This window comes from Ailuropoda melanoleuca, chromosome 12 (genome assembly GCF_002007445.2).
Source record: "Ailuropoda melanoleuca isolate Jingjing chromosome 12, ASM200744v2, whole genome shotgun sequence".
NCBI lineage: Eukaryota > Metazoa > Chordata > Mammalia > Carnivora > Ursidae > Ailuropoda > Ailuropoda melanoleuca.
Genome location: NC_048229.1, coordinates 25,118,493 through 25,131,467, shown reverse-complemented (window position 1 = coordinate 25,131,467; position 12,975 = coordinate 25,118,493). Strand labels below are relative to the sequence as shown.

The 12,975-nt window shown below is 37.9% G+C and overlaps 1 protein-coding gene across 1 annotated transcript; it reads left to right on the top strand.

Moving 5' to 3' along the window:
• The first annotated feature begins 2,090 nt into the window (after positions 1–2,090).
• On the top strand, positions 2,091–11,953 carry ZNF805 (zinc finger protein 805). Its single transcript, XM_034639534.1, has one exon. The coding sequence runs from the start codon at positions 2,259–2,261 to the stop codon at positions 3,720–3,722; it is 1,464 nt and encodes a 487-aa protein (XP_034495425.1). The 5' UTR covers positions 2,091–2,258; the 3' UTR covers positions 3,723–11,953.
• The last annotated feature ends 1,022 nt before the right edge of the window (positions 11,954–12,975 follow it).

The window sequence follows — 12,975 nt, the reverse complement described above, 5'->3', positions numbered from 1 at the left end:
TATATGCATTATAGATTTTTTGTTTCTCATTTCCTGCATTACTATCTTCTCTTGTGTTTAGCTGACTTATTTTTAAAGATTTTATTTATTTATTTGAGGGAGAGCATGAGAGGAGGAGGGGCAGACGGAGAAGGAGAAGGAGACTCCCTGCTGAGCAGGGAGCCCAACTCATGGCTCAATCCCAGGACCCTGGGATCATGACCTGAGCTGAAGGCAAATGTGTAACCATCTGAGCCACCCAGGTGCCCTTTAATTGACTTTTTGTAGTGAAATGTTTAAATTCCTTTCTCATTTCTTTTTGTGTACATTCTATAGCTATTTTTTTGTGGTTACCGTGGGGATTGTATTTAGTACCTTAAATTTATAGCATTAATCTAATTTTATACTAACCTTCCTTCAATAACATAAAAAAACTCTCCTTTACAGCTCCGTTCTCAACTCTTTTAGTTGTTCATGTCACAAAGTATATTTTTATATATTGCGTGCTCCCAAACTTAAAACTAATAACTCTTTTAAATGCATTAGTCTTTTGAATTATGTAGAAGCTACATGTGGAGTTATAACCTGAAGTTACAGTAACACTAGCTTTTAGATTAGTATAGTTTTTTTTAGTCTCCTAAATCATGTAAAAAACAAAAAGTAGAATTATAAACCATTGTTAAAATAATAATTTTATAGTTGTTCATATATTTACTTTTATTGGGTTTTTTTAAATACGGCTTTGAATGACTGTCTAGTGTCCTTTCATTTCACCCTGCAGGATTTCCTTGAGAATTTTTGCAAGGCAGGTCTAGTGATAACAGACTTCCTCAGGTTTTACATATAGGACTGTCTTAATTTCTGCCTCTTAAAGGACACTTTTGCCAGATATAGGATTCTTGGTTGACAGGTTTTTTTTCTTTACCCTCGAATATATTGACCCACTGTTTTCTGGCCTCCCAAGTTTCTGATGAGAGCTCTGCACACAATCTTATTGAGAATTTCTTGTATGTGACAAGTTGCCTCAAGCTTGCTATCAAGATACTCTGTTTATCTTTGGGTTTCAGAAGTTTGATTTTAAGTTTTGTGAATCTATTTAAGTTCATTTTTCTTGGAGTGCACTGATCTCTTTGGGTATTTATTATTGATGTCTTTCATCAAATTTGGGACATTTTCAGCTACTATCTTCTTTTACCCTTCCTCTTTCTGATTAATCCCACAGTGAGTATATTGGTTCTGTTAGTGGCGTATCACAAGTCCATTAGGGTATGTTCACTTTTCTTAAATCTTTTTTTTTTCCCTGTTCTTTGGACATAATTTTCATTTCCTATATTTAAGTATGCTGATTCTTTCTTCATCCTACTGAAATCTTCCTTTGAATCCATGCAGTGAATTTTTCCTTTATTATACTTTACTTTTGGTTTCTTTTTAGGTTTCCTTTGTTTATACATAGTTTTCTTGACTTTCATTATATCTTACTTTAGCGCTTTGACCTTCTTTAGCATGGTTGTTGTAAAGTCATGTCCAGTGTGTCTGCATCAGGTGTTTTTTAGGAACAGTTTTTGTAGGGGTTCCATACATGACCTACCATATCCTCAGGGACTTGTTACCCTTCTGGCATTGATGTATAGCAATACACGCATGAAGTATTGGCAACCTAGGAATTTCACCTGGCTTGAGGGTCCAGAGTTTTATTGACTGTCATTACATGAGCAAGATTGAGTCCTTCCCTACATGACTCTGTCCAGAGGCCTAGCTGCTATCTTATAGCTCAGAGCACCAACCCTCTAATTACATGTGGTCAGGCATTGCCTTCAGTCATCTTTTAAGCATGAACTATCGGGGGCCCAAATGAGTTACCTATTCGCATAAATATCCAGTCTGGAATTGACTGTGTCTCCTTTCCTTCACTTTGTCTTCTAACTCAGCCTCTTCCCTGGGTCTCCCTTTCATGGTATCAGTAGTCCTAGTACCAGGAAAGAAAGACATTGCTATCCTGGGATTCAGAGGTAGTAGCAAGACAAAGAGACACTATTTTGTTCTTCATTTTTTGTTCTTCATTTCACTGAAATGCTCATTTTTTTCAATGTTGGCATTACCAACAGACCTTTCTGTGTATTGGATTTCTTTCAGGTGACAAAGGAAAACCCAAGATCACAGAATCTACCACTAGTGAGCCAGCCCTATCCAAGGGAGTCTCCCTCCAGGAACAACTAACACAAGGATTTCAAGGGAACTCCCAGGTGGGCCAAACTAAGCATCAGGATGAGTCATTGGAAATGCAAGAAGGACACTTGAGACCAGAGATAGACCTCCAGAAGAAGCTCCCTGGGAAATCAAGCTCTGAACATGGCCACATAGGGACAGCTCGTAATGCATGTTCAAGGATTGTACAGGAGCCAGTCCCTCTGGGAAGTGCTGTCCATGACCATGACTCATGTGAATCAGGTAAAGATCCTGTGATTCAGGAAGAAGAAAATATCTTTAAATGCAATGACTGTGGGAAAGTCTTTAACAAGAAACGCCTCCTTGCTCGACATGAGAGGATTCACTCTGGAGTGAAGCCCTATGAATGCACCGAGTGTGGGAAAACATTTAGTAAAAGCACTTATCTCCTTCAACACCACATGGTCCACACAGGGGAGAAGCCCTATAAGTGTATGGAGTGTGGGAAGGCCTTCAACCGTAAGTCACATCTTACACAGCACCAGCGGATTCACAGTGGAGAGAAGCCTTATAAGTGCAACGAGTGTGGGAAGGCCTTCACTCATCGCTCCACTTTTGTCTTGCACAACAGGAGCCACACTGGAGAAAAACCCTTTGTGTGCAAAGAATGTGGAAAAGCCTTCCGAGATAGGCCAGGTTTCATTCGTCACTACATCATCCACAGTGGCGAGAATCCCTATGAATGCTTTGAGTGTGGCAAGGTATTTAAACACAGGTCATACCTCATGTGGCACCAGCAGACTCACACTGGGGAGAAGCCCTATGAGTGCAGTGAGTGTGGGAAAGCCTTCTGTGAGAGTGCAGCCCTCATTCACCACTATGTCATCCACACTGGGGAGAAGCCCTTTGAGTGCCTAGAGTGTGGGAAGGCCTTCAATCACAGGTCATACCTCAAGAGGCACCAGAGGATTCACACTGGGGAGAAACCCTATGTGTGCAGTGAGTGTGGAAAGGCCTTCACCCACTGCTCTACTTTCATCTTGCATAAAAGGGCCCACACTGGAGAAAAACCTTTTGAGTGCAAAGAATGTGGGAAAGCCTTTAGCAATCGTGCAGACCTCATTCGACATTTCAGCATCCACACTGGAGAGAAGCCGTATGAGTGCATGGAGTGCGGGAAGGCCTTTAACCGCCGGTCAGGGCTCACAAGGCACCAGCGGATTCACAGTGGAGAGAAGCCCTATGAATGCGTTGAGTGTGGAAAAACCTTCTGTTGGAGCACAAACCTCATTCGGCACTCTATCATCCACACTGGAGAGAAGCCTTATGAGTGCGGTGAGTGTGGAAAAGCCTTCAGTCGCAGCTCATCCCTCACTCAGCATCAGAGGATTCATACTGGGAGAAACTCTGTCAGTGTAACAGAAGTGGGAAGACCCTTCACGAGTGGGCAGTCCTCAGTCAACCTCCAAGAGCTCCTATTGGGGAAAGACTTCTTGGATGTAACCACTGAGGAAACATCTTACTCAGAATCTGATCATTCGTACCAAAGAGAAACGCCTCAGTTTCCTTCCCTATGAGAAACCCTTCTGTTGCAGGATATCATCTGTCATCTAAGAAGTCAGACTGGAAATTGACCCAGTCTAGAGCCTTATTCTACATCTGAGAATTCATCCAGGGAGAGATCCAGTGGTTATATGCATGTAGGAAAACCTCCAGCTACATCTTTTTAATTTATACTGCAGTATTATCTCAGGAACTTTTTTTCTTTTTTTTTTTTTTTCTTTTTAAAGGAAGGAGAGACTTAGAAGAGAAAATGAACTGCAAACACAAACACATTTTCTTTCAGAATTCTTTGCCAAGCCTTTGGCACTTTGTCATGGATTCTCCAGTTTACTTGGCAGGAGGAGGGTTTTGTTTTAGAGGTAAAGGACCTAGACTTTTATGGGTCTTGTATATACATTCATTGCTGTCCACTGTCAAGAGAGTTAATTGAGAGCAGGTTTGGAAACTTCCTGCATCTTCTTTGTTCTAAAACACTGTTTCTGTTCTTAAGGAGCTTAATTTTTGTGAGAAATACAAAGGCTGGAGCCATCGAACACCTTTATATTGAGGAGATAAGAATACACATATGAATGGGCACATTTTATTGCACCAGTTAAAGTTGTTTAAGGCTTTGATTTTTTTTTAAAAAAAATGAACTTTCATGTTGTTTTAAGGAGCTGATACTTAGACTTTTTCTTGGTCCTGTACTATTGGTTTACTTGATTGCTGTAATTAGATGGTAAATCTTCTAGTTTGTGTAAAATTATTTCTCTCTCTTTATTCTTTTTATTTAAAACTGATTTAGCACTCCTCATTACTTTGAATTTCCACATAAACTTTTGGAGAAGCTTGTCTATTTTACGAAAAAATCTATTGAATTTCAATAGAAATTGAGTTAAATTGTCAGATCAGTTTGTTGAAATTTGACATCTTTACCGTGTTGAGTCTTCAATTTACGAACACAGTATGTCTCTATGTTTATTTAAGTATTGCTTGATTTACTTCATCACTGTTTTATAAATTTCAATAATAGGTCCTGTATGATTTTTATAAGGTTTATATCTAGTTGTTTTTTTTCTTTTATTATAAATTGCATTGATTTTTAAACTTTCAATTTCCACACAAGTTTTGGTAGTATACAGAAATGTAATTAAAATTTGAATGTCATTTTGGTATCCTGCAGCCTTGCTGAACTGTAGGCATTTATTTGTTTTGATAGAATGTTTGGGGTTAGAAAACATAGAAGTATCATCTACAAAAGAGACAGTTTTACTTCTTCCTTACCATCTGTATACCTAGTATTTTCTTTTCTCATCTGCTGTACTAGCTAGGATTTCCAGTATGTTGTTGAACAGTAGTAGTAAGAATGGATATCCTTGTCTGGTTTCTGTTATTAGGGGGGAAACATTCAGTTTTTCATCAAGTCTGACGTTAGTGTAAGGGTTTTTTTTAAAGAAGTTTCTTATCAAGTTAGAAAGTTTCCCATATTCCTAATTTGCTATGCGTTTTTTTTTCTTGTTATTGTGAATGGGTGTTGAAGTTTATCATACACTTTTTCTCTACCAATTGATATAATTTTGTGTTTTTTCATCTGTAGCTTGTTGATATGATGTATTACATTAATTTGAGTTTTGAATGTGGAATCAGCTTTGTGTTCTTGAAATAAGCTCTACTTTGTTTAGAGTATAATTATTTTTGTATATTACATTACAGTATTCAGTATGCTAGTGTGTCGTTGAGGAAGTTTTCCTCTAATTTCATGAGTGGTAATAATACCTAGTTCTTTCATTCATTTTTGTTTGTTTTTTTGTCTTTTGTTTGTTTCATACTGCCATTGGTTTTGGTGTCTAGGTGATAGTGGCCTCCCAATATGTATTGGGATTATTCTTTTATTATGTGGAAGATAGTATATAGAATTGGTTTTATTTTTAATGTTTGGTAGCATTCTCCAGTGAACCATTTATGCCTGGAGATTTTTCTTTGGATGCTTTTTAATTATGTATTTATTTTATTTAATATGTATAGAACTGTTCAGAATATCTGTTTCATATTGGATGAATTTTCATAGTTGTCCTTTTTTAGGAATTGTTCCATTTCATCTAAATTTTCTTAATTGTTTCAAGTATTCCTTTATTATATTGTTTATGGTGGAAGAATCTACTCATACCTCCTGTTAGATTCCTGATATTGGAAATGTGTCAACTCTCTTTTTTATCTTTGTTAATCTTCTTAGATACTTATCATTTTTTGAATCTTTTTAAAGAAGCAGCACTTTATACCACTGTTTTTTCTCTCTCACCTTTTTGTTCCTAATTTCACTGATACTTGTATTGACCTTTATTATTCTTCCATCTGCTTTGCTGGTATTTTCCTTTGTAATTTCTTGGGATAGATGCTTAGATTACTGATTTGAGCTTTTCTAATATAAGCATTACATTCTATAAATTTTCCTCAGCACTTTCCTCACAAGTTGTAATACATTTTAATTACATTTCATTTGGTTCTAAGAATTTCTTTATTCAAGACTTCCTCTCTAACCCATAAATTATTTAGAAGTACATTGTTTAATTTCCTAGTGTTTGGAGTATTTCATGCTTTTAATGACTTCTCATTTGTTTTATATTTGATCTGGTTGTTTAAATTTGTTGAGATTTGCTTTATGACCCAAAATATGGTCTATCTTGATGAATGTTTATAAGGTTGCTTGAAAAAGAATGTGTATTCTACTGTCATGGGATGGAGTTTGTATAAATGCCCGCGTGATCCTGTTGGTTGATGATGTTATTCAGATTTTCTATATCTTTGATTATTTTCTGTTTAGTATTGCTCTCAATAGCTGAGAGAGGGATTTTGAAGTCCTGCAGTATAATCTGGAATTGTCTGTTTCACCTTTTAAGTTCTATCAGTTTTTGCTTTGAGTATTTCAAAGCTCTGTTGTAGGTGCATACACTTTTAGGATTGCTTTGTCATCTTGGTGTGTTGACTTTTATATTATTATGTAATGTCCCTTTTTGCCCCTATAAATTTTCTTTGGAGTATACTTTATCTGATATTAATATAGTCACTGTTGCATTTTTGGGGTAATATTGTGCACTTTTCGGTTTATATTGTTCCATAATTTTATTTTCAACCTTATGTATATGATTTGAAGTGAGTCCCCAGGAATAGCACATATTCAGGTCATGCTTTGTTTTTATCCATTTTGCTGATTTCTTTTTAAGTTTAAAGTAATTACTGATATGTTAGGGCTTAAGTTTGCCAGTTTATGATTTGGTTTTTCTTTGTTCCAGCTGTTTATTTTTCCTCTGTTGTTTTGGGGTTTTTTGTTTTTTATCTTTTGTTTTGCCTTCCTGTGGGTTACTTTAATTTTTAGAATTCCATTTGATATATCTATGATGTTTTTGAGTATATCTCTTTGTATTTTAGTAGTTATTTTAGGTATTGTTTTATACACATATAATTTATCATAGCCAATGGTGTCGATACCTTCGCACTTTGATATGTAGAAATCTTACTTTCATTGGTTCCTTTACATTCCCCACTCTTTAATGTAATTGTGTTAAGTATTTCCTCTTTATACACTGAGCATCATAGTGGATGATGTTTTTTGCTTCAACTATCAAACAATTTTTGCAAAACCCACGAGAAGTGTAGTCTGTTTACCTCTACTTTTATCCATTCCATTGTTCTTTCTTACAATCTCAAGATTTTTCTTTTTTTTTGTTAGCATTTCCTTTCTTTTTTGCAAACTCCTATACAGATCTTCCTTCACTTGTGATGGAGTTACACATCAATAAACCCTTTTTAAGTTGAAAATACCGCAGTCAAAAATGCATTTAGTACACCTAACCTACTGACCATCATAGTTTAACTAGCCTATGTTGAACATACTCAGAACACTTACATTAGTTTACAGTTGGGCAGAGTCATGTGACACAAAACCTATTTTATAATAAAGTGTTGAATATCTCATGTAATATACTGAATACTATACTGAAAGTGAAAAACTATGATTGTATGGGTACTTATCATTAACATACACAGCTGGGCCTAAAGAATGTTTGAAGTGGTGAACTAAAATTAATTGCATAATGGGGATGCTACAGTGACAAGATCACCAATTTCTCTTCCTTATGATGAGGCTGATTAATAGCTGGTAGACAGCACTAGGACATCAACACTTGTTGATGGTTTAGCCAATATAGTGTTCTTTAGGAAGATACCAAGTTTTGACTGTGCAGTTTGTTTCTTTTTATTATATGTTTTTCTGTAGCAAGCAAGAGCATCCAGTATCTGCCCATCGGCTCTTGTGAATGTCTTGTGCCTGACATCCATGTCTTCTAACTTCCAAATGCCACTGCTGATAGTAGCAGAGTCCTCTGTCAGTTTGTGACCTTTCTTGTTGCTTCATGTGTAACCGTTTCTACGTCAGCTTCTTTATTTCTTTGTCCTCCCAGTTTGATTAGCTCCTCAATAGAAAGCTTTTCAGCCTCAGTGCCAACAAGCTCAGGAATATTCTCATTATTAATGTCCAACCCTGGCTGTTTCCCAAGCACTAATATCTTGTTACTTACTATTCATCAACACCAGAATCTTTGCTAAATCCTCTGAGTGTGTTCACATATACCTTCCATCACGCATTGCTACATGACTTCTCATTCTGGAAGGATCCAGAATGTGAAAATCTTTCTAAAACTTGGAGCATTTGGCTAGATTCAGTCACTTCAGCAGCCTATACAAATGGCATAAGTAGTATGCTTTGAACATAGCTGTTGCACCTTGGTCCATTGATTGATTGAGTGTAGTTGTCTTTGTTGGCAAATGTACATTTACATTAGGATGTATGTCCCTGAAATGCTGTGGATGCCCTGAAGCATTATCTCAGATAAGAAGAATCTTGAATGGGATGTTGTCTTGCCTACAGTAGTCTCTTGCCTGTGGAATAAAACAGTTTGAAAACGAGTCTTTAAACAGTGCTAATGTCATCCAGGTTTTCTTGTTCTGGTGATAATAAATGGGAAGCACATACTTGCTCATGTTCTTAAATACTCTAGGGTTCACTGAGTAGAAAAGTCTTTCATTTGAACTCTAAAACATTTCCACCCAAAAGCAGCATTATATGTCTTTCAGTGCTTTGAATCCTGGCACTGTCTTGGACTCTTGATAAATGTATGAATGTCCCAGCATAACCCTTCCAGAACAAGTTTGTTTTATTGTCATTGAGTATTTGTTCTGGCAAGTATTTCTCATCCACAGTTACACTATGCAGCGCTTCCTTAAAAGCTTCAGCACCTTCAGTATTGGCACTTTCTGCCTCACTGCTAACCTTCACATTATGAAAATTATGGTGCCTTATGAAGCACTGGAATCGGTTAAGACTTTCTATAAACATTTGTGTATGTGTGGGGTCATCAGCATGCTTTTTAGTATATTGAAAAGACTTCTTCCCTTAGGTTGGATTGTCAGTGGGCTAAGTAGTATGTGCTTCTGTATTTGGTCTTTTATCCATGTGCCAAGTAATTTCTCAAGGTCGCCAATCGGCCCATCTCTTTTCTTCTTGATGACAGTGGATTTAAGCCAATACTGACCATTAGTATGATTGTTGATTAAGAAAGTCCTAACTCACATGTGATGGCCATTACTAGCTTGCCACCTTCATGCTAGGTAATTATCTTGAGTTTTTTCTCAAGAGTAATTGCCTTTCTCTTCTCACCAGAGGCGGGAGGCACAGATGGGTGTTTTGTAGACATGATGGGATGGGAAAACACAAGACACGATATCCAAAAATGCTGGCAGCATAGTACACTGTAGAGTATCAGTAGTTTACCCTTGTGATGGCAGGGCTGACTGGGAGATGTGCTGCCCCAGCGTCACAAGGGAGTATCACATTGCATGTTGCTAGTCTGAGAAAAAAAATCAAAGTTCAGATTTTGAAGTACAGTTTCTGCTGAATGTATATCACTTTCACAGTATCCTAAGGTAAAAAAAAATCTTAAAACCATTCTAGGTCATCTAGTCTTATGGGGAAGGTCTTCTAGTAATAAATGTTTTTGTTTTTCTTTATCTAAAAATATAAGTCTCCTTCATTCTAGTAGGATATTTTTGTGGGATACAGTATTTGGGGTCAGCAGTTCTTTCCTTTTCCTTTCCTTTTCCTTGAAAAACATGTCATTTCCTTCTATTCTCCTTGGTTCCAGATGAGAAGTCTGCCATTTGACCCATTGTTTTTCTATCTGTAATGCTCTTTCTGTCAGGCTGTTTTCATTGTGGTTTTTTATTGTATATGTAGTTAAAAAGTTTGATTATATACTGGCATGAAATTTTGGGGGTTTATCCTGTTTGATGTTTGCTTAGCTTTTTGAATCTGTTGATGTGTGCCCTTTGCCAATTTGGAAGATTTTTAGATATTCTTCAAATATTTTTTCAGTCCCACCGTTTCTCCTCTCTTTCAGGACTCCAGTAGTATGAGTGGTAGATCTTTTGTTCTTGTCCCAAAGGGTCCTTGGACTCCCAGTCTTTCCCTATTCCCCAGTCTGTTTTCTCTTCGTTGCTCAGAGTGATTTATTTCCATTGATTTCTCTTTGAGCTCACCGAATCTTTTCTTTCTTGTATTTAATCTATTGAACTCATCCAGCAAGTTTTCATTTTGGGTTTTGAATTTCTCAGTTGTTTAATTTCTGTTTTTATCCTTTATACATCTTCTATTTCTCTGCCTAGTTTGTTGTGCCAAAGAAAGACTCTGAGAAAGCATGCAGTACTGTGTAGTCCAAAGTCATATTTTCTGGTGGTTTATCTTGACGTTGGAATAGAAATCCTAGATTATAGGGAGGAATGGAAGGCCTGCAGTCTTCTGTGTTGGTATCAATGTATATTTCTAAGAACAGACTTGAGAATTGAGAGTCATATTCAGAATGTTTAGAGTTTTGTTCTCCAGGAAAGGTTTCTGTATAAAAGTCCCCAGGTCTCTATAACCGCCCCCCACCCTCGCTACTGGAAAGTAGAGCATTTCTCTGAAACCTTTTCTAAGCTGAAATGGCATTAGGAAAGAAGCAATTACCATTAATTTATGTGAAAAAAAGTTTTTTTTAGCATTCCCAGACTCAAAAAAATAACCTCTCTTAGGGTTTTCTGATACTTCAGGACATCTTGGTAACAGATGCACAAAATAAATCAAGATAAAGCCCAGATGCTCACAGACACAGTTCAAAGCTATGGTGGCTCGATGCTGAGATTCTGAATAGTTCCTGGGGAAGGAGCTTGGTGGTTCCAGTCTTGCTGCTTGGGGTGTGCACTGCTTCTGGAACACCTTGCTACAAAACAAATTGCTGAATTCTGTTTTTACTTTTCAATTTTTTTGATACATGAGAAAATCCTTCTCAGATTTCTTCTGGTTAGTTAAAACAAGTACTAATGTAGGTCTTCTGTAAAAGCAAAGTGGTGTAAACAAACTTTTGAAAAACAGTAAATACCTGTGTAGCTTCAAAGGAGAAAGAGGTCCCTCCTCTTCAAGGACCACTTCCTCTTTGTGGTTGGACGCATATCCCCAATCCCTGATTTGTCTAGGACCTCTTTTATACCCCCACTGCTTGGTCCTTAACTTCTCTCTCTTAATCCCCTTCTGTCCTCTTAATCTATACCTGTGTTCAAGTCTGTAGTCTCACCCCCAGGCACTTTCTGCCCCACATCCCCAGTGAGCTCTGCCCTTCTCTTTTCTCTCATAGGCACACCCTATGTAAATGTTCTGTCCACTGTCCCCACCTACTCATGTCCCTTTACCCTACTGACAACTAAACAGTGGTCTCCACCACTGTCACCTGACTTAAGCAGGTCTCACAAAGTTCCCTCTTGTCCTCCCACCCTTCTCCACGCCCCCAACACAAACAGTCTGTTATTGGACCTTTTTACTGCTGTCCACCTCTTTGACTTGAAGGTACTTTCCTGGTTTCTGTGAGTTTCTGCCCTACTCTTTCAGAGGATCTGTGTCTTCTTCCATCTATTAAACAGTTGTGCTTCTCAGAATCTGTCTGTCGCCCTTGCTGTCTCACCTGCGAGGTGTTTCATGAGTGAGTTAATTCCCCCCTCGAGGTATTTTACGCTCAGTGATCTACAGAGTTCCCCAAATCCTTGTCTCCAGGTTGAATGTTTCTGGTCATCCTTCCACGCCTTGGCAGTATTCATACGTACTGAGCCTGTTTGCAAGTGTCATGTGGTCATGGCCATCACCATGAGGATGCACTCGTACTAATCATGAGAGCAAGCAGATACGGTATGTTACTATGTTTCAGTCATTGTTTTGAATGTTTTACACACACCAGCTCTTCATCTTTGTGATAACTCTATGTGGTAGGTGATGTTATCTCCATTTTACAGATCAGAAAACTGAGGAACAGAGGGGCGCCTGGGTGGCACAGCGGTTGGGCGTCTGCCTTCAGCTCAGGGCGTGATCCCGGCGTTATGGGATCGAGCCCCACATCAGGCTCCTCCGCTAGGAGCCTGCTTCTTCCTCTCCCACTCCCCCTGCTTGTGTTCCCTCTCTCGCTGGCTGTCTCTGTCTCTGTCGAATAAATAAATAAAATTTTTAAAAAAAAAAAAAAGAAAAAGCTGAGGAACAGAAAGGCTAAGGGATTTACCCAGAATTGGACATTTAACCAAAAAGTATGAGACTAGGGTTTTGAGGCCAGCTAGGGTAGCTGCAGGATGCATGTCCGTATCATTTCCTATATTCCGTTTCATAGGATAAGTGTGTTTTTCTGGTCACCATCATTTTTATTAAAATGGGTCAAATTATGCTCATTAGCTTTAATCCCTTTTCTCATTTGACTGTACACCATGGCCATTCCTTCAGGTTGAGTGAGATAAACCAGACTTTTTAATGGCCGCATAATCTGTTGTAATGTAGAAATTTATAGAAAATTTCTGGGTTTCAGGTGGTAGGGAGGTAGAAAAGGGTTACAGGAGGCATTTGATTTTACACATCATGTTTGAGGTGCCTGAGAAACATCTCAGTGAATCCCACTATGTTCTGTCTTGTTGCCAACCTGGACACCTTGCACCCATTTTTCTTTCATCATCCCCACATCCAGCCAGTGTCTCATTCTATTGTCCTTAGCTTTTTATTTTCTTTAGTAGACGCTTGATGTATATGTGTCTTAGTAAATGGCCACACACAGCAGTGTATTTTTATTATAATGTTTGGGTCCCCCCCAGAGTGTTTACACAAAGCTGTGTATATAGTTGGCACAGTCTAGCATATGTTGACCTCAGAGAGAAACCACACCGGCTTTTATG